The 23241-nt window shown below is 31.6% G+C and overlaps 2 protein-coding genes across 2 annotated transcripts; one reads left to right on the top strand and one right to left on the bottom strand.

Annotated features, from left to right (window-relative positions):
* Positions 1–1482: 1482 nt before the first annotated feature.
* Positions 1483–5162, top strand: LOC134688223 (uncharacterized; the record flags this gene model as incomplete). The annotated part of the gene is made up of 3 exons (XM_063548708.1): positions 1483–1630; positions 2395–2511; positions 3292–5162. Coding segments are annotated over 3 exons (1992 nt in total), but the record flags the coding sequence as incomplete, so codon positions are not given.
* Positions 5163–6617: 1455 nt separating this feature from the next.
* On the bottom strand, positions 6618–21456 carry LOC134688221 (organic cation transporter protein-like). The gene is made up of 11 exons (XM_063548707.1): positions 21398–21456; positions 19290–19438; positions 17292–17505; positions 15259–15362; positions 14732–14886; positions 13013–13181; positions 12403–12615; positions 11618–11847; positions 9664–9845; positions 8138–8289; positions 6618–6846 (listed from the first exon to the last, which is right to left on the bottom strand). Exons 2-11 carry the CDS (start codon positions 19430–19432, stop codon positions 6735–6737), a joined length of 1674 nt encoding a protein of 557 aa, XP_063404777.1. The 5' UTR covers positions 19433–19438; positions 21398–21456; the 3' UTR covers positions 6618–6734.
* Between the last annotated feature and the right edge of the window lie 1785 nt (positions 21457–23241).

Below are 23241 nucleotides of genomic sequence, written 5' to 3'. Positions count from 1 at the left end.
TTTTTTTCAATGTTGACGGAAAGAATTATATTGTTTTTATTTAATTTGAAAAGTTTGAATTCGATGTGATGATAAAATTTAATCAATATTATAAACAGCTCTTTTAAATTTGGTCATTCTCATAGACATATTTACATGATTCTAAAAATTAATTTATGTAGGGAGGCCATCGTTTATTTTCAAATTATAGTTTTACAAAAAATAATATATGTAAGTACTCTATCATTTATCAATTGAAAATATCTATAAAATATTCCGGGCTGTAATTGATCGAAATCTTACTACAGCTACATCCTGACACTGTATTGTTAAACATAGATTATAATAAAGTTAACCGGAATATTTATATAAAATGACTAGCGTGTGACATATGAAAATTACGTTAAAGTCACAAGTTTTTCGAAGAAAATTTCTATTTCCTTAAATGTACAACAACGTATAGACAATTATTTCCGTCTTTTAAAGTGGGTATCACGTCACCACGTACATCGCCACTTAAAAAACAATAATAATCTTTACAATAGACAGTTTTTCTTCCCTGTCATTAAAACGTTGTTGTTCACAGTAGAATTATTTATAAGGAAAACAATTTAGTGTTGGCGTAATGAACTTTATATAAAGTTCCCTTTAGAACACTGTAATAATTTAAAAACAAATTATTGTTCTTGACAAGAAAAATACTTAACCCCAACTTGGCAGTATGGTTGATGTACTTGGACAATATAGATCGACTTAAAAAAAATCGTAAGTATTGTCTGTCTGTGTAGGTGTGTTTGTGCGTGTGTTTGAGAGATAGCTTTTTCATATCCATGTCTTAAAAGATGTATTTGTATACAGTGATCTTTGGTGTTTATAGTTTTAGTTCGTCTTTGCTCTTGGAATAAACATCATGAGGTGCCCTAAAGGTCAAATTTTGAAAAGCCATTTATACTCTTTATCATTAAACACGGTCTTCTTTCGAGACGTGTATCAATGCAACAGTCGCCCCTCATTTCTACTTTACAGTATACGTATATTCATGGTGACCTTCTGCTGTTGTTTTTTTATCTGGTGGGGTTGTTGTCTCTTTGACACATTCCCCATTTCCATTCTCAATTTTATCATAAAATATATTTATTTAAAATTGATAATTATATCAAAGTTAAATGAAAGAATTTCAAGTTTGAATATTGTGTATACAGCAAACACATAAGATGTGTTATTTTTTTCAGATTAAACGACAATGTGGATATGTCAAGTGTGTACTTTGGTAAATCAAGACGAATCTATATATTGTCAAGCATGTGAAACTCAATCAGCGGATAGTAAAAGTCCAACTAAAGGGGATTGTAAGGCCATGGATAGGGAACAGAAAGGCAAGTTAACGAGGCATTGTGATTAAATGTAGTTTGATTGATTTACTTTTTAAATTGGCAATAATAAGTAATTAAAAAGTTAATTGAAACAAATAGATAAGATGTTATGAATATTATGAATATCTTTTATTTTTATATTTTTCGTTTATTTTTTATAGAATGGTCTTGTCCTAAATGTACCTTCGTCAATCAGCCAGCTCATAAACGATGTCAAATTTGTAATTCTAAAAATGTGCCACGAACAGCAGTAGGACATTCTAAGCCTGTGATAAAAGGTATTATTTGTGTTTTATCTTTAGATTTCTGTACAATGATTTGTGGACAAATTATTTTTAGATACACATTTTGTATACATGAATGTGCTGTGTTACATTCATTTTTTTGTACATTAATTATGCTTTCAGTTTTCTCGTTTGAATTGTTTTACATTTGTCGGAGCCTTTTAGAGCTGACTATGCGGAATGGCCTTTCTTCGTTGTTGATGATCTAAAATTGTTTGTTTCTGTATCATTTGGTCTCTTGGCAAACACATCTTCATTTTCATATACCAAGGCGATCGAATTGAAACAATTGAAAAGTCAAACAACTACGATCATTGCAAGGACGACCTAGAACTATATTTTTTTTATAACTCAGGTGATATATCTGGACATTTAGTGTAGTCGGTAGTCCCGATTAAACTCGTTCAAAACTTAGATCCACCCAGAACGATGGATAAAGACTCTCTGTCGCCCTCTAATGGTCATATCTGGTTTATCGTGGCTTGATAGCTATTGTTTTGTATATCTGATTTATACCATACATCTCATTTTCAAGCCGCTTGCAATCTGTCAGTTTCTTTTGTCTTTTGTATGATTATTGTTTTCATAAAGTTTAAACAAAGATTGCTGTTCTATAGAATGTATATTATTTTTATCGATTATTATATTGTACTGATTTTGACCATAATTTGTAATCAATTGGAAATAAAACAATTTGTCGTATTGGCATCTTTATCAACAAACAAATGAATAATCTGAATCAATAATATATATTACAGAGTGGTCTGGCACTAGATGTTCATCACCCAACCATTCTAACTCGAAGAAATGTCGGTCATGTCGATTTTCTTCTCAATGTGAAGATGAAGATGAAAAATCATCATTGAAAAGTCATAGTAAGTGTTTCAAAATATAGATGGTATTACTGAAAAGTTATGGTAAATGTTTTCAAAATATAGGACATCACTTAAATGTCTTGGTGAGTGTTTTCAAAACAAAGAACGGTCTAAACGGATTTGGAAGACTTTTAGAAGAGAAACATCGGTTAAGTAAAAACGTCCATAGTTTAAACGATATTTTGTCATAAATGCTCTTAAACTACCTACTGAATTTGGCCTTCTAATTTTGTTTTTATTTAAGCAATAGAAATAATCAATGATTAAACGCGCCACAATCATTTTAATTTTTTTTATCATTATCATTGCTATCACAGTTGACTACGATTTAGTCGTTGATTATAGCTGAAATTCGAAAATTATATCTATCAAATAATAATAATTAGGACCCTTTCACTGTTTGTGACGTCGATTGAAGGTTCTGAAATAAATATCCTCCATTTTTTCAAAAACAATATATCTGTAGCAGTATCCAAGTATTGCATAGTTTTAAAAACATCTTTAAAAAAAAGGACCATGTTAACTTTAGAAAATGGAAAAATATTGTTGAGACAATCATTGTTTTATATTTAACACTACCTTGTCTTTAACGACTGCCAAATTGACTATGATCATCTCGAATAACCTACACGTGAATATGTACAAAATGGAGGACTTAAAATTGACCTATTCTTGAGAATGATATACGAAGTAAACCCCTCCCCCAAAAATAATTACAGAATTCCCAGTTCATATGACAATAGTACAATACTGATATCATTTGCGTTGTATTTTTTTCAGAATCTTCATCTAGTGAAGCTAATGATGCATTTACGACAGTATCAAAAATAGTCAGTACATTGGACATAACAGCCAACACGATTAAAGATGTTACCGAACACGTAAATAGTACAGTTGACAAGACAGTCAATACGTTGAAAGATACCACTGATAAAGTAGTTCGAACAGTTGGCGATGCTACTAACACGTTTACAGATGTTACGGATAAAGTAGTATGTTCAGCCGAAAAAGCAGCTAACACGTTTACAGATGTTACCGATAAAGTAGTCCGTTCAGCCGAAATAGCAGCTAACGCGTTAACAGATGTTGCCGATAGAGTAGTCCGTTCAGCCGAAATAGCAACCAACACGTTAACAGATGTTACGGATAAAGTAGTCGGTTTAATTGACGATGCAACCAGTGAAACAACAGATATAACATATACAAATGAAACAGCCTTTAAAGCGGACAACATAGATAAGGTGGCTAAACAAATATGTAGTGCTAATGACGTTGAGGCATCTTATAAACACAGAAATTATGAGACACATACCACAAGGAATAAAACAAACGATGCAAATTTTGAAGAAGTGGATACAGTTTCCAGCCAAGATGTTGAAATAACAGATGTAGCAAATGGAGTAACAAAAAGAAGTGATAAAGATGTCACTAGTGTTGACAATAAATTTGAAGAAGATGGGGAAATTCGTATCGTACTCATTGGTCGAACAGGGACTGGAAAAAGTGCAACTGGAAACACTCTCTTAGGGTTTGATCAGTTCCGATCACTGCCCTCGGGGTCCTCGGTTACCGACAAATGTAAACCAGGAGAATCTATTAGAAACGAAAAGAAAGTTGTAGTAGTTGATACACCCGGTTTATTTGACACGGAGGTGACGAATGAAACTGTTACCAAGGAGATAATCAAATGTATCGGAATGACATCACCAGGACCGCATGCTGTTGTTCTTGTTGTGAGTGTCGGTCGATTTACAAAAGAAGAACAAGATACTGTCAAGCATTTTGTTAACCATTTCGGGAATGGTGTTTTCAAATATATGATCGTTCTTTTCACTCGAAAGGATGACCTGACAAAAATGAAACAGTCAATACATCAGTATGTGGAAACAGTCCCAAAAGAACTTAAAACTATCCTTCAACAATGCGGTAATAGGTATATTTCTTTTAACAATGATGCAACTGGACAACCAAAGAGAGAGCAAGTTAATGATTTTTTTGAAATGGTCGAATCGATGTGTAATGAGAATGGCCACTCCTGTTATACGAATGAAATGTATCAAGAAGCTGAAATCACATTGCAGAGAAGGATGCAGATTGAAAGGGAAAAATTGAAAAAGCAGAAGAAACTAGAGATCGAAGATGCCAGAAATGAAGTAGAAAGTAAATACCTGGAATCGCTTGAACAAGAAATGAATGAAAAAAGTGAACTTGAAGATGCCTTGGTTTCTCGAAAAATGGCTTCCGACCTGGAAAAAGCCGAACTGCAGAATAAACTCGATGAATCAAAGAAGAAAATGAAAAGAAAACTAGAAATGAAAGAAAAAGAATTACAGGAAGAAATGAAAAAGAAGGAAGATGAATTCAATAAAAAGATGTCTTTGGATGGATTAAGAGCTAACGAAAGAAATAACGTAGAAAAGGAAAGCGGAGATACATTAACTGATTTAGTTGGCGGATTAAAAAAAATAGCAACGGGTTTCGCTAAAATATTAAAAATCAATTGGTGAATTGTGTAAAACAGTTTTCGACAAATTAACGTTATCTAAAAACAATAAAATCTGAATTCCAAAAACGATTTGTATAAACTTGTTCTTTTGAAGCTTCTTTTGTACCAAACATGTACAAATTTTAATAAAGATATTACGCTGTTTTTTCTAGTCGTATGACATGTAAGGTTTTTGTAATTTTTGTCACAATTACTGATATCTAATTATGTAAATGATTATACCTGATACTTGATTCAAAAGGGAAAATTTCGACGACAAACTTCATAAATGAGTTCCAATAGAAACTCTACAATGGTGTTCAAAGGTTTTTATATAATATTACGTAATCACCACCTTGACCTATAATGGTTAACTTTTATAAAATGGGACCTGGATGGAGAGTTGTCTCAATGACATTAAAAAGTGAGTGTAGATTGAAGTCTAAACAGACTGATTTGCACTTCTATACGTGACGTCACAATTAGAAAGCAGATCTGAGATTGACCCAAATTCAATCAGCACAATAGAGTCACATAACCACGATATATTTATTATATATATTTATATAGGTGTTTGAGAAAATAGAGCACTAAAAACGATTGCTACTGCTTGCAGGAAATATATTATGTTTCAGTTCCTTCCGTGCAGTACACTATATGGTACTAAGAATTAAAAAAAAAAGAAATTTTTATACTTGAACTTATTACTAAGATAGTTTTTCTTCGCTTCAAAGTCGCCTCTCCATGTCAAACTTAGCCGACACCCCGCACGTGGCGTTCTATACGGTGAATCGGAATAAAAATTCTCTACTCAAATTTTAGAATTATTCATAATGATATCATTAAGACAAAACATTGTTTAGCAGGAGGTCAGTAAAATTATCACAGAGATCTTCAAATTACATTGTTGAGTACTCAAAAGTTAGAAGTACTGTTTTTCAAAACCATTAATAATATTCAATATCAATATCATATTTAGAAAGTAGTGGTTGCATTTGCTGTATTTGTTTTCTGACTATTATTAATTTTATGTGTTTCTACAAAATATACTAAATTGAGCCTTAACAAATTGTTATAATAGCGTTTGTACTAATAAAATATTGTATATTGTCTTTCGTGTCAATACCTACATTCTGTTATTTTGAGTGAAAAAATACACAGTTTGCTTTAATCGTCATTTTTAGGGGAAAACACACTTTTACATAAAAAAATGCATGTAACAAGTCAGGAATTTGACAGTTGTTATCCAATTGTTGAATTCATTATGATCAATGGGTACTTGATGAGGAAAATCTACATTGTGTTTAAATATTAAAGTTACAATTATTAAAATAGACACGAATGTAACAGATTGGCTGTATTATACTCTAATAGCTTTATGTCATTATAGCTATAGGACGACAATTTCATTTTCTGGGTTGGGAGGTGGTGGTGTAGGGGGGGAAGGTTAAACCAATTACTTGATCTGAAAGTAAATGCCTTATCACAAGATAAAATGACTAGGAATACTCTGCAATATAAAATACTGAATAGTTCAATACAATTATGAAAAAGTGATAATCCGTGCGGGAAAAACAACAAACAAATACATATAAGCATGGCTAATTAAAAATGATCAGCGTAAATATTTCATTTTATTAAAATATAAAAAAATATTATTAATATAATATAAACGTGTGCATGTATGTACATTTCTACTTTTTTATGCCTTAGGATCTAACAGTATTTGTTTAAATTTTCAGTTTGAAACAGTGTAAATTTCTTTCACTTTCGCCTTTTCTTTTTCTGTGTTTGACTGGTATTCTTTAAACGTGAATTTTTCTTTGTGGACATCGTCCAGGTCTAATTTTCTACAAATAAAAAAAATGAAAAGATGACAATCACCATTTTAATGTCTTTTTCCACCTTTGTAAATTGACAATTTTTTTTATAACTGAAGATACATTGATATAATGATAAGGATAAAATAGTTTTTTTTAAATTATTTAAAATAAACGGGGGTCTCGGTGGCCATTTGCAAGTAGTCTATACAAAAGTAGTTATACTTATGTAATCACTACCCATTCAACACTCAGATTGTGAGTTCAAACCTCGTGTGTGCGGGTGCACTCATTTTCAATCTTTATTGACTAGGATTGTACAGTTCCTATCGAAGGTCGATGGTTCCTGCGAGCACTTCGGCTTCCTCCACCAATATAAACTGGACGTAACAAAATAGTCAAAACACCCACAATCAATACATAAAATGGTACGGTGCTGGAGACAAACAAAAACCCAAGCGAACGATTTTTTTTTATATGACATACGAAATACATCCAAAACAAATCAAAACAAATAAATAGTTCATAGACATCTTAAAAGAATGAAGTCTCCGCTTCTTCATTGATGGCAAAAATAGCAAAACACTAGTAAATGCAGTTAAGTGCACGCTTTTTTTTTTATGGATGGCAAAACATAGCAAGACCTCAGCAAATGCACTAAATGTTCCAACATGCACCACGATATTTCGTCATTTTAACATGCTATTGATAAAATTTTATCTATATTTACTTTCTCAAATGTTTGTTTTTTACCGAGGCTACTTGATGAATCAGAACCCTGTTGCAGCCATCTAGAATGGGTATCAAATATTTTTGTCCCCACATTGCGGTTCACTGAACATATTATGTTGATTGTGTTGGCGAAACAGGGTGTATGTGTTCATATATTCTTGATAAATAGGAGATAAAGATGTCTGTGTTCAAAAAGCTTTAGTATAAAGAAATTCACCAGCCCTGGTATATATAGGACACATATGTATGAATGATGTAAAATGGACATATATACATGAGAGGCAGGTTTAACATTTGAATTAAGAAATTTAACATTTGAAGTGAATAAACTTTATTTCTGAATCGCTTCATCTGTTATAATGCTAAACACTGTTATAATATGCAACCTTTGTAAACGATTCATATCTATTAAATTTTTTTTATGATTGTTATCTTTTTATTACATTAACAGCTAGTTTTAGAACTCCAAAATGTGTATTGATATCAGAAGATTTTTTTTCTTTTTTTATGTAATGGAGTGTCCTTTATGAAAAATGCAATTTGAATATCTTACTTCTTTAAAATGAACGAAAAATATAAACAAACTCACTTTGTAAAATCGTTGGCTTCTCTTACTGTTTCAGGTAATTTCCTATTCAAGGTTTCTGGAAGGATAAGACAAAGTAGCCCCGCTGAAACGGAACAACCACCAAATATAACTAATGGTAAAGCTTGTCCAAATTTGCCTCCAACAACGTCAGCCTATAAAATAAAATATATGCGATATGTTTTATCAGTACTCAGTGTTTCCGCTGGCGTTTTCGCAATTTGCGAAAAAATAATAATTGTGGCGATAAAAATTCGTCATTTGCGAAAGAATTTGACGAAAGAAGTATAGAACGATTTATTTTCCTCCATCTTGTTTATTTACTTTTTTCGAGTTTCTCGGACTTTACCCGATCAGTAAATACTCGGAATTCACCTTGACCTCATTAAGAAAATCAATAATCAGCTGATTGCATTTTATAGCTATCGACAACAAAGGACTAAATAATAAAGGTGTTGATTGAATTGTTTGACAAAATGATATGGTTAAATGGCTTCCGCTAAATGTCACATACAGAAATTAATTTACCGCTTTGCGACGCACTTGTTTGAAGTAAACTTTTGACGTCTCCTCTTCTTTTGAAGCTTTTGAAGCTAGTTTAGAAAAGAAAGCTGTTGTTGGGACGAAAACTGTTTGAAAGCAAGAAAATCACCGATTTCAATCTTTAGTTATCCTTTGACTTTAATGAAGGTAATTGATTAGGGAGACTACTTTAAAGTCGTTTGAGTGACACGTGTGTTTCAAGCATAGTTTTACATCTCAACTTTTTCATTTACGATGGTCAAGAACTGTCGTTATGAAGAAATCTACCCCAAAGGTTGGGAACAACCCCTCGAATGAGAGAAGCCCTTTAATGTTATGACTTTACATGAAATGAGGGATCAATTTCATGTGATAAAAGCTTTTCGTTTGTTGTAAAAACACTTCTTAGTACAAAAGGGCACATCAGTATTTTTCTTTTAAAGAAACTTTCCCTACAAACTATACTGGTATTATATAATCAAAACATGGCCATTAATTTTGTTATATTCCAGGTCTTATATCTTCTTTATTATCAATAGTAAATTGGCTCCCTCATAGAAAAAAAGGTAAATTATAAACGAAAAATATAGTCATCTTATTGGCGAAAAAAATAATAAAGTGGCGAAAAATATATTGTTTTGGCGAAAGAGGTGGCGGAAATAATAATTGACCCAGGGGAAACCCTGGTAGTGTATACCATATGGCATGATAAGCCTGTAAATACACCAATCTCCGCTCACTGTATATGAATTTGATAACGGACTTTCCAGTAATAGGACCTACATGACAAGTATAATCTGTATTTAATCTCCTTATTCATAAAATGCTTCCAAAAGAAACTTCTTATAAATATGTTGAAGAAATTCTTATCAATAAACATTCAGTATCAACATGAAACACGTGGCTAGGGTGAATATTACTTTAACTTATACGAATAAATTAAATATAAATAGAAAAACACATTCAACCATATCTTTGCGTTCAGTCTTGGTTAAAGAATAACATACTGATTGAGCTACATATGGAGCCACCATTCCACCAATTCTTGCAATACAGGAGCTTAAACCCATTCCACTGTTTCGGACCACAGTAGGATATAGCTCCATAGAATATACATAAATAATTCCAAAAGCTGCAGCTGAACCCATTTTCCCAATGATGGCTAAAGTTAGAGTTAATGGTTGCAATTCTGAAATGTAGCAAGGTAAAAAAGATTCCATCACAAAGATTGCATAGTTATAGTATCTTATAAATTGTGTAGGAATAAAAAGTTTCTTTTTATAACATAACTGGTTTGTTAAATCGTCGGCGAATTCCCTTTTAAAATTCCAAGCTTTTACAACCGATAGAAAAATCATAAAATATTCCTAAGGAATATTTTAACATTTTTGCTAATAGCACATGCAGTTATATCATATATATTTAATACGGAAATAAAACTTCATATTGAAGTGTCTTTAGATTGTTGTCAAATAATCTATGTGTGTATGTGTATGATCTGGTAGATCCCTCCGTTATACGGAGCGCTCTTCCAGAGCTGCGAGGGTACATTAGAGTCCGTGAACACTCCCTTTTGGGATTATTGAAGATGTGTCACTAACGTATTTACAACAATATTTACAAGGACAATTCCCAGCCAAAAACAAAGGTAGTCTGTTATTATAGTGGAGGAAGCCGAAGTACTCGGAAAGAAACACCAGAACACTCAACAGGAACAGACAAATGAAAGATATATCAGTGAATTGATTTCCAGTTCAAAATAGTGGACAACTTTGACCAACCTGTCCACCAAAGTAACCATCCTACTTTAAATCTCTGTCTGCGTACCAGAGAAGTGCGAGGGAGATTGAACATTATTCTTAAGAATGTACTGAAATTTACAGCTCGCAGAGTCAAATGCGATCCCTGGACCTTCAGCACTGACTCCATCGGTCTCAACCACGAACCCACATCAAATCAAAATTACGGATTCTAACAAACATGTAAAAAGTTTAATAGCAAAATACCCTCCCTCCCTCCCTCCAAAAAAACCCTAATTCTAAACGGACAGTTTCTGATCAAATGTAAAAATCAAATCTCACACACTTCAAACGAAAGGAAAACAACTGTCACTTGGTACAGGTATTTCCTGATGTAAAACAGGGTGAATTAAACCTTCCTTTATATCAAACTCAACCTTTCAGTTGTATAACAGACACACCGAGTTCCTTTAATTTTAAATCAACATATGAGCAAAACAAGCAGATATAATCACCGTAAGCTCAGGCAAAGAGATGATTTGTCGCCAACAAACTAGTTTAACTCTGCAACATTCTGTATATGCATGTTCCAAGTCAGGAGCCTGTAATTCTGTGTCTATCGTTTATTGCTAAGTTACATAATTGATTTTCGTTCATTTTTTAAACATATTTAGTGATCAAAGGTACCAGGATTATAATTTAGTAGCGCGTTTCGTTTACATAAGACTCACCAATGACGCTTCACTCTATATATTTATAAAGCCAAACAAGTACAAAGTTGAAGAGCATTGATAATCCAAAATTCCAAAAAGTTGTGCCAAATACGGCTACGGTAATCTATGCCTGGGATACGAAAATCCTTAGTTTTTTTCGAAAAATGTTAAGTTTTTTAAACAGGAAATTGACCACGTTATATCAGGCCGTCAGTTTTTCATTTGATTAATTTTTTTATCAATTTGAATGAAACTGACAGACAACCACGTCAAATTATATACAAATATTTAAAATTATATATAAATATTTAAAGTATGGTGTTCGTCGTTTGCGCTTGCTCGTAGTTTTATATCATCAATCGTGACTTGATGTCTTGGAATTGGTGACGTTATCCGATCAAAATGAACCTTACAAGCGATGTTGCATTGTAATTAGTATTTTCTGTCGTTTTAATGAGATTAAATATATTTTTTATGCAGCAATTTAATTGTAATGAATATCACCTTACCATCACCTCCATATAGAACTGTAAATATTGTACATATACAAGCTACACCTCCAACAACCATACAGAAACAATGGATCTTTTTTCTTCCAGCACGGTTTAATGTTGCCATAACAAGCAATTTAGCAGGAACTTCTACGATAGCTAGTATGAAAAAGTTCAGATAAAAATTTCCACCAATATTGCCTCCGGTATGCATGGTTACTCCGTAGTAAACCATAGCAATCACTATCCTGAAAAAAAGTTTTGAATACTTTTTAAATGAATTTCAAATAATTCTACAAATAAATAATGTGTTTATTAATTGCTGTGAACGATGGTAAAATTATTATTTCAATTCATTTTAGAAAAGAAAAGAAAAAGAAAAGAAGAGATACAAATCTTATATACATAGGTGTATACATGTTTCATTGGCAATCATTCCATATAAAGTATATGAATCAACAGATTTTGAATAACAACAACATGGTTAAAAGGAGAAAAAAAAAAGACAATCTAAAAACTATCAAAATATTTTGGAGAGTAATTCATAAAGTTCCGACAAGTAATGTAAATTACTCAATAAAAAGATAAATCCGAAAAGAAAACAAATCTATAGAATTAATAGTGTTTTCTTCCGCGTCATCTGAATTCTGGTTAATAGTTCCCTTAAGTTACATGTGTTTCCAATAATACTTAATATCTTTATGAGCATACAGAAACCTATGCCTATTGACATCTTTGTAACATTGAATATGCATGTTTTACATTTTTCGCACTAATCTAACAGAAATTCAATGATAATTTACCAGTTCCATAGAAGTATGATCGTTCTTTTAGTCATTTCCAATGTAGAAAATAAGTGATACACGTTAGCCGTCTTTGGATTCTCCAATGTCTTTTCATCTATCATTCTAGATGGGATCTTTTTCTTGTTTACTTTTGCTATTCTTTGTATAATTTTTTCAGCATCATCATATTTGCCCATGCTTAATAGCCACCTAGATGATTCTGGGATCATCCTATGAGAAATTTAAAAAACAATTCAATTATTATGCAGATGGTATATATTATTTTGAACTATTACTCAATAGTTGAAAGCGTCTAAGTTTTGTAATGACATGAGTATTTGAGACTTTTGATATTTGTTTATGCTCTGACATTTTGGGTATTCTCTTATTCTATTTTTTTTTTATCAGAATTAACTTTCAAAAACACTTTCCTACACATGTACTTATGTTTTAAATGGAGAACAAAAGTAAACTATGGTGTCTTAATAAAACCTACAAAGAAGCCATAAAATGCGTAAAAGTCATAGATGTAGCTATGAATATATTGGACAAAATGATTATTATACTTCCTGTAGACAAAATTGACTAATTATTTTTAACAATGTACATGTTGTATTCGTAAACTTACCGCCAATAAAATAAGAAAACTGCAAATGGAGCACCGACTGCCAGCTGTACATAAAACCAGTTACGCAAAATATATCCCATTAATGCTATATACATTATACCAAACGCAAAGAAGATATGTATAGGAATTCCAGTAAGGACCCTCTTAGACGGTCCAACATATTCCAAACCTTTGGAGAAAAATAGAGAAAATATATGTGTATGAGTCGATTATGTCTATTTCACTTTTGCATAATGATTTTTGTTAACTTGTCAACAGCTTAAAATTAATAATCATATAAACACTGCGTTTCGTAAAAGTCAGTTTAATACTATAATGGATTTGAAAAGTAAAGTATTTCGTAAAAAACCTGAGAATGAAATTGGATTTACCAATAATCATTCATTTCAAAATCATTTTAAGGTTTCAAAAGGAAAATGGGAAAATAAGATCAAATAATTCAGCAACAGACAACTAAACCCCAGAAACAAAATACTTCGATTATAATTTCTTTAAAAATCAAATTAAGGAAAACAATACCGTTTCCAAGGAGAAATTAAATATAGTCTCTAATCATATATTTAGAAGTAAATACAGTAGTTTTAAATATTTGATAAATAGCCTGCTGTTTAATCTGTATCGCTCATCTTTGATGCGCACCCTTTATCATACTCCTTTATCGCATGTCTACCCTTTATCACACCCCTATTCGGATTTCTCATTTATGACAGTAGTGTTTCCCACTAAATTGACATGAAGTCCAGGTTTTAATTTATGCAAAGCTTCCCATCCTTTCTATATCTCTTTCAAATACTATCCCGAGGATTAAATAGCAAAATGTTTTCATTGAATGACGCCATTGTTTGGCATGAGACGTTAAACCATAAAAAATACAACCGACATCAGAACAGTTTAAATATATGATAAAGCGAATATCACCCCTCGTGCCTAAAGCATGTATACGGATTTTACAACATGATGCAACATGTGCTACTGATTTTCCAGCATGATATAGCATGCAATACGGACTTTGTCATGTATTAAACTCTATTTATCAAATGGCAAAATCAAACTCAAAAACATCAAACCAATGGAAAACAACTGTCGCATTCCTGACTTAGTACAGGCTTTTCCTTATGTTGGATTAAACCTGGTTTTATAGCTAGATAAACATTTTGCTTATTCAACAGTCACATATAATTCCGTTATATTAATCGGTCTATGACTTTTGAACACCGGTATTCTAGTGTTGCCTTTATTTATTGACAACAATGTGTGAGCAAACCAAACAGACAATATATGTTGAAATGTCCAAAACAAGGGCACAGCGCTCAGTATGGTATTATCATATTAATCAACATAAAAACAAACAACCATGTCACCAATGAAAAATAAAAAAAACCCATATAGACACTCTTTAGACATAGCACATAAGCAAACATGAACAATAAGGAAACACAAATTAGAGTAATGGCATACTAGGAACGAACATGTTCACGTGTTCATGTGGTCATATCACGTATCAATATAATTGTTTTTGTCATTTTGTTTATATAATGTTGATGTATGTTATTATTATTCTTTTCTTTATTTATTCAAAAGTTAGTTTGATTCTCGATTTAAAGATCTATGTATTTGGCTGAGTACTGATTGTTGACTTTTAAATGATTTTTAGTTTTTCTATTGGGTTGCTCATAGACGTTTATATATAACATCTCCTTTTATCATATGCATACATACTCATGACACAACAGATCATAAATCCACCATGATGTGCAGCACCAATCATGAACTCAAGTATTACAAATACATAAAAGGTCTGTGAGAATGCAACACCAACAGCCATTGCTAATGTTATAATGGTTGATAACAAAAACGTTTTCTTTCTGCCAATTCTGTAACAAGAAAGCAAATTGAAAATAGAAATGAATTGTTATTTTTTCTATCAGGGTAAATTGTATTTTCTATCATTCGTTGTCTTGTTACACACTCTATACAAGCTATGTTTTGCTGTTTTTTTTATCTAGTAAGTTGAAGCAGGTTTCAATAGATACGTTAAGATTGCAATATTTATACGATTGAATTTATAAAGTTGTAGAAGTAGTGAGGGGATAAAAAAAGAATTTGTCAAAATTCTACTTTTTTTAACAATTAAATTGATCAACTGTTTTGTAAATATCTTTATCTGTCTCTCTGTTTGTCTGTCTGTCTTGTCTGTCTGTCTGTCTTATCGGTCTCTCTCTCTCTCTCTATTTAAATGTTCTTACTTGTCTGACAATATACCAAATGACACATCACCAACAAGAACTCCACCATAAAATATCATCTGAGCATGTGATCTTTTGATTGCGTCATCGCAAACAAAGTTCATCTGCAAATACGCACCTTATTATTATAGGGATAACGTTTATGTGTATAAGTTTACTCCAATTATATTTATTTTATGAATTTCGTGTCACTCATGAAAGAATAATTACATCGCTATCTTAAGGTAGAATATAATTCCTCCAGAGACAAAAACTTTATATTGAATTAGGTTTAGAAACTCTGGAGAATAGACGTAATAAACATAAGCTTATACTATTCTATCAAATATTAAATGGGATGACACCTGCATACTTATTTGAGTTAATCCAGCCATATCTTCCCAGACAAACCCCTTATACTTTGAGGAATGAAAATAACACTTTTCACCCGCCTCTTGCTAGAACTAGCTCTTATTTTAATAGTTTCATTCCTTCCACTATAAGACTTTGGAATAGTCTTCCTTTGAGTTTACAAAAGTCACCAAGTTTGGGTATATTTAGAAGTGGACTGGATAAGTTTTATAGGACTGATGATATATTTAAACCTTTCAACTATGGGATAAGGAAACTTAATATAAGTCATTGTCAACTCAGAAATAATGCTAGCAACCTTAAATCTCATTTATTTAATCAGTTCTTATCTGAGAACACTTTTTGCACAAACTGTAACCATCCTGTTGAGGATAACAAACATTTCTTTTTTATTTGCCCTAAGTATAATGATGTAAGACAGATCCTTCTTGATTCCATTTACTCCATTGTTGATAATGTTGACATAAATATCGAATTACTACTTTTTGGAAACAGATTATTATCATATGATATGAATATTGCTATTTTTAAATCTGTTCAGAAATATATCAGTGACACTCAACGTTTTGTTTGAAACTTACTTAATTTTTGTTTCATCTAGTTTTATTTTTTATTTTTTATTTTTTTTTCTACACTCCAACGTTAATTCATTTATTCCACTAAGCAAGCTTACAACAAATGGAAGTTTTTAACGACCTTGACTGGCTATACAGCCCTTGCACGGTCGGTAGCAAGCGTAGTGTCTCCTTCAAGCCATATATATATTTCTAATGACTTATAAAGGATATTTGCATGTTTCAAGGTAATTTAAATAACTGATGATTAATTGCCTATATATTTATTTATACTTTGCATTTATTAAGTAACACTGTTAACATATTTTGCTCGTGTGTGCTCACAGGTAGCATGCATGTTCCACTAAACTGCATTATCTTAAATACAGTTGTTGTAATTGAATCATACCTTGTACATGTATTATGGAGAGAGCTTTTATAAGCTGTGCCTGTTGCTCAATCCTTTTCATATCTTAATGAATAAAATATGTTTCAAATCATAAGGTAGAATGAACCATGTTCTCCTTATTTAATAGTTTCAACATTGACCCTTTATTATTTAAACGGTCAAAAATCTTAACTAAATATTCTCGACAAAAACAAATTCTCTTGTTTTTCGATATTTTTTTATTTGTTGTAGTGCATTAAGTATTGCCTTATATCATATAATCATTTTTTGTAAGCTGAACTAATTCATTTGACCTTACTCGACAATTGAATGCGAAATTGCAAATGAGTTCGAGGACAATGGGGATTTCGGTGTATATTGTCAATGTAGAAGCAATATGACATTCATTTTAGGAAACGATCCTGTAAATAGGTTATGAATATGAACCCTGCTGATGTTGATGTGCTAGTTTATAGGGTAACAGTTCACATTATATCATTCTATCTGGGTTCCTTATTCGAGACGACTAGGCTTCCTCTTAAATCTCACGTACTCAGCTGAGAAAGTAGCAAATACCAATTTTCATGTCTATTGTTTGATCCCATTAGGAAACAAACCCACATTCTGCAACACTGGAGGACATCATATTTTACTGAGCAGCTTGTTGATCAAGCTTATACCAAGAAACCACTGAAGCGATTCCAAATAATCTATAAGATAGAAATAACTATGACACAAACCTTTGAAGCAAAAGTTTCAGTGAAAGTGTTGGTATCATACACCCATTTAGAACATTTGACCCTGTCTCTGGTGTTATTTCTGTACTGGTAGTAATAGCAGCGATCATACTTGTGTATCTCATCATGGGAGGGCGGAATTGTTTTGTTAATTTTACTGGCATGCTGGTTGTTCTGTACATTATAGGTATCATTGTTCATACCAGGTATCTGACATCTGAAATTTTAATAATAATCTACAATGCTATTTATTAAAGAAAGCAGGAGTATTTTGTTATAAAAAAAATAATCATTGGAAGATACCAAGACCATGCCGGTAAATTTTCCGTATCAAATCAACAACGAATACACGATAGTTTTGGGGTATATATAATATGTACTGACGTTGCTTATAATTGTAATAATGTTTTATAGTATCCTTTTTGGTTGTCTTTGTAAATTATTGCTTTTAACTGTTAAGTATATTTTTGTCAATATCAATTTGACATGGATCAGTACTTATACATCCCGTCATTGTGTTATTGGGCAATGGTATTTTTTTTGTATTCTTGTCCTTCATGTTTTGCTTATATGCTTAATCAATATGCCTATCTGTTTATCTTTGTTGACATATTCGCATGTTTTTGAGTGATAAAGATAATTACACAACAGCTATTTCCATATTTTTGACAATTTTACCTATAGTTTCTGTTTGTTTTGTTCACACATCGTTGTCTATATAATGGAATTTTAACCGACTATTATACACGTCAGATATTTTGCTAGCCATAAAACCTAGTTTTATCCATCATTTCCAACATAAGAAACTGCTTGTACCAAATCAGGGATATGACATTTGTTATCATTTAGATTGTGTGTGATCTTTTGATTTTGTGATTTGCTTAGGAAATTTCCGTTTAAAATTGTACGCGGAGTTTGGTTATTTTTGTTACTTTACTTTTTAAATGCTGTATTTTCTTCATAAAATTGACATATATAACTAATAAACTTTTCCACTAGTATTTCATTCTTTTCCTATTTATAAAAATTTGTTAGTGGATGCCAAACCATGGTAGCAGGTAATAGCTCCAATACAACAGTAATATATATGTTTATTTTTCAACAAATTTAAAAATTAAACTGAGAGAATATGATGTATTCCATTACAGAAAAACGATGAAGAACTAAAATACTATGATTGTTCATTGCGATACTTTTGTTTTCATTTTTCAAGGCTATAGCATAGTAAATTCTTACCTTGTTGTATGCAAGCAAATGTGAGCTTGATAGGTAATACATACCATTTGTCCGTGACATAATAAATGTCAACATATATTTTGTTTTTATAAAATTGTATTAAGATTATATAGGTACTCATTATCAAAGCATCTCTCATATTACGATATTAATATTGACAAAGTTAACCAGTCTATTTTACTGATCAGGTTTGTTGACCCAGCTTATAATCACTCATTGCGTCTGCTATTTCTTTGAGTAAAAAAGAATTTGGTGGGGAAATTTGAAATCTCAAAACTAGCTTAAGATTGCTACATGTGCATGTGTCGTCTCCACTTGAGGAAAATTATCATTTGATTAATTGGTGCTGAGTGGAGATGTTTTTGTAGTTTTATATTGCTACTTCCTTGCTTATTAAGCAGCATTAAGATTTAGAGAGAAAACTTATTATCTAAGTGTCGTCCTGAACATGCATGACATATTTGCCACTGGTTGTAAGCAACCAACAATCAATCAATATTATTTTGCTGTTTATAATTTATGTCTCAGGGTCTATCTATCTGCGTACTGTTATCTTACTGCCTTGCACGTTTAAAATCTGTCTCCGCGTGTTGGTGTAGTAAAACAGTTACTTAGGTTTCATATGATATGAAATTGAAATAGTTCCCACCTGATATAACCATGTAATATTTGTTGCTGAACATTTAACACCAATCTATTTATCCTCTTACTCATGATATCAAAATTATAAGCATAACATAAAATTATATAATTTTAAATTCGTACCTGTGTTTTGGAGCATGCATAACAAAGACCAACATCATCATATAGCATCCCGTACTGATAGCTGGTAAACATAGCAACAAATAGAGACGTTTCTGGTAGTATCCAAACTCACCGATGTGTTTTAAAATGTCATCAAATTTCATGCTTGCCTATAAAATATGTCAGTGTCATCAGAATGTATATATGTATTCTCAACAACCACAGTATAATGGTAAAGAGACATAAACAAATAATTTACATCAAACGTATAAAACATAAATACTAGTGCATAGAAGCGACATAAACTTGTTACCCAGGTGAATCTTAGCATTCAATAATTATTTAAATATGCATAAATTGTTATATATTTAATTTTTAGGTCAACAGTAAATCTTAATCGGACGTTCGCATTGGCTAGATTTTACTACTAGAACATATTGTTATTACTTAGTAAGGTTTTACATAATTTATTTTTAGAATGTAACACACATGTCACTATAAGTTCACGTTATGATTTTACAAGCACTATCATATAATAACATCTAATATATGCAAATTATATCAAAACATTTCTTTTTACAAAACATTCAAATACGGTTAAAACCTTCAGGTGTTACATGATGTTTTTGAAAGTGCTATATGATGTTAAAAAGACATCGCTGATTGTTTTTAAGATAAAATTGTCAAACTTATTTTGAACCGATTTAAGGTAGTAGGACAAATATGAAAAATCATCTTTACAACGAAATAATTTCTTGTTTACAGTCAAATTATCCTTATTGCCACAAATCTATCAATTTATAAATGTCACGTGCAATGCATAATCTATTCAAGCTTTTTCTTGTGACTTCTTTGTTTTATTCTTCTTATGAATAAGCACAGTAAGTAAAATGAAGGTTCGAGTGCATGTTTTATCTAATTAATATTATAACATATTTAGATTGTAATCAAAACTGAGTTACATTAACAGACCACTGTCAGTCGTGATCGCGAAAGATTTACTGTCTATCTAGATTTGAATTACAATAAATGAGCATCAATTTTAAAATATTATTAATCACTGTAAGATTCGTCCTGTCATGTTCTTTTTACAAAAAAAAAGTCAGTGTCTGTCTAAGAACTTCGGAATCCTTAGTTGTTTTTTTTTCATCTACGATACAGCGTCAATTAGTTTGCCCCATATCAAATACTATTTATTTTCATTGAAGACTTCAATAGCTCATATTAAGAGGTCATATACAAAGTTTATGCAGATTCTAGATTTATTTTGTCAACGATTAGAAAACAATATAATGTAAAATCCTAAATATAAGGAAAAAGTCAAAGTATGGCTTTAACCGCCATTTCTACAAAACAAATATCTCGAAAATCACTTCCATAACCTATTAATATTTTAAATAATATTTTAGCTTATTTTATTCTTATGTTCTTCTAATTTATGTATCAAGTTTAAGTTCGTGATTTAAAAAAAAAATTCACCTGACCTTTTCATACATTATTTTCTCGTCTTGGACATGCATGAGATATTTGATACTGCTCGAAAATCGAACAACAATTAATCAGTCGAGAATACTTTTAAGTATACCATGATGTACTGTAGAATGAATTAAAGATAAAATTGACTGAAGTTTTATGATAGTGCGTCAATGGAGTCGGTATTGTCCAAGCAAATTTCGGCTATCATTGTCAAAACACCTCTTTGCGTCGATCAGTTAAACAGGATCTAAGACTCAAGCAAATGTGACTTGTTGATTGTCCAACAAAGACGTCAGGGGAGGATCCAGTAATTTTCAAAAGGGGGGTTTCCTACCCAGGATATAGGGAGGGGGTTCCTTACTTGGTACAGGCATTTACTTATGTCGAAAATTGTATATGATTTAACCTGGATTTGATAATATACCAAGTATGTCTCTTATCTTTTATAAAAAAAAAAAAATTGAAATATTTCTCGTTTATTATTTTTCTCAAAACATGCATGAAATATTTTCTATTTACCGAAAAGGAAACAACAATCCACTGAAAATGCCAGTATCAAGTCAGGAATGTGACAGTTATTTTTCACTCGTGAAAATACTTTTATTTAAAGTCGTGTAATATTGTCAAAATAGTTTATAAAGTTAACATCTTACCTGGTATACAAATCTCCAGGCCAGAAGGAAAATAACACTAGATCAGTCACTATTATAACAACCATGAAGAAATAAATGACAACAATTAAACACTTATACTATATATGTATGCACTTCATATCTCGAATAAATCATGTTTGCTTGCATCATCTCCATTAACCGTGAATATATTTTGCACTTTTATCATTTTTAGGTAGACTTAAGTAATAATCTATATTTTATTATGAAGAATTTTTGTTTAAAATTTATCGATGTCATATGGACTAGAATTCCTGCTTTACTGCGAAAACTGACTTTTTATTGTGTCAAGTTAACTGATTTGACGACTTTTAAAGGCACGAAAAGAAAATTTTAACCAACATACATTCTGATGGGCATTATATATGTTATGTTTATAAACACTTGAATTTCACGGAAAGATAGTTTCTGGCTTGAAACATGAAAGTTAACATATGATTTAAGAGTTTCCGTGCCTTGGTCGTCCCATCAGTACTCATTATTAATTTGTTGCCTGAATGTTTTCTTGAATTTTTCTATAGCAGTTACATGTGTATTTCATCAACAGAGCCTGTTTCAGATATTGGCAACTGACAAACAGTATCTTGTCGTACTAATAACCAGATTTGTTAATACATGTGCAACACGACGGGTGACACATGTGGAGCAGGATCTGCTTATTCTTCCGGAGCACCTGAGCTCACCCCTAGTTTTTGGTGGGGTTCGTGTTGCTTAATTTCTTCTTTAGTTTTATATGTTTTGTAATACGTGCTATTATTTGTCTGTTTGTCTTTATTTCTTTAGCCATGGCGTTGTAAGTTTATTTTCGATTTATGAGTTTGACTGTCCCTCTTTTAAAAGGATTTTGTACATAAATATTTCGCTCTTTTACAGAGAGGGGACTAAAATGAGTATAATCTTTCCTTAAAGTCACCATCAGGAGAATCGAACAGGTATTAACCAAAATCAGCTTTTGTCCAGTCAGCAACCACGTACACAACAATCCAAATTTTTTCGACAAAGGCAACATATACTTAGCATTAAGAAACTTCTGCATAACCATACGTCAAGATAGTTTTTGTCAGTTGCCGATATCTGAAAATGGCTCTACTTGTGTAATACACATGTAACTAATATAAACAAAATTGTAATAAACAACTGCGCGATTCAGTCAAAACATTATTTAGGAGTACTAAAGGGACTACCAAGGCACGGAAACATGTGAGAGATATGCATTGATAAAACACTTCGATAACACTGGAGGTGAGACATTTGACAAAACATTATGAATACAATACTTATGGATCAGGGTATATTGGACTAACCATCTGTAAGGATCAAGCCAATAGTTAAAGAAAAACAGCCTTCATCAAAAACATCTTCCCTGATGAATAAAAGTTAATCAAGAGTTTATCCGTCAATAATCTTAGAAAGATAAATACGAAAATATAGCTCTAAGATATGCTTAAGACAAGAACAAAAGGGAAAAAGGGGGGGGGGGGCTGCATTATATTCTGGATTTTTTTGTAAAAAAAACCAACCGTCAATATGATAAAACACATAATTTTCTATATCAACATCACAAAAAGTCTTACAAATGAATTCCATACAACTCTCAAAATATGCACATTTCATTAAAGGTCTAGACCAATTTTTATCTTCAATTTTGAAATCCAAATTGGGAGACACCCTCTGTACTTTAATATATATAAAAACTGAAATATATAACTGTGTATAATGTTAAAAAATAGTCCTACATTAATCCTATTTTAGGTAACCCTTAGAAATGGTAGATAGGGGACACATCAATGTTACAAGAGGGAAAACACCACATGGAATTAACTTGC

Source organism: Mytilus trossulus, chromosome 10 (assembly GCF_036588685.1).
Source record: "Mytilus trossulus isolate FHL-02 chromosome 10, PNRI_Mtr1.1.1.hap1, whole genome shotgun sequence".
Taxonomy (NCBI): domain Eukaryota; kingdom Metazoa; phylum Mollusca; class Bivalvia; order Mytilida; family Mytilidae; genus Mytilus; species Mytilus trossulus.
This window is presented reverse-complemented; position numbering and strand designations above follow the sequence as displayed.

Excerpts from the sequence above, each read along its gene's own strand:
- LOC134688221 (XM_063548707.1), bottom strand. The coding sequence starts at position 19,432 with ATGAAATTTGATGACATTTTAAAACACATCGGTGAGTTTGGATACTAC. Across the intron at positions 9,846-11,617 it reads AGTTCTATATGGAGGTGATG|AATTGCAACCATTAACTCTA; the intron begins GTAAGGTGATAT and ends GCTACATTTCAG. Across the intron at positions 6,847-8,137 it reads GAAGCCAACGATTTTACAAA|AAAATTAGACCTGGACGATG; the intron begins GTGAGTTTGTTT and ends TTTTATTTGTAG.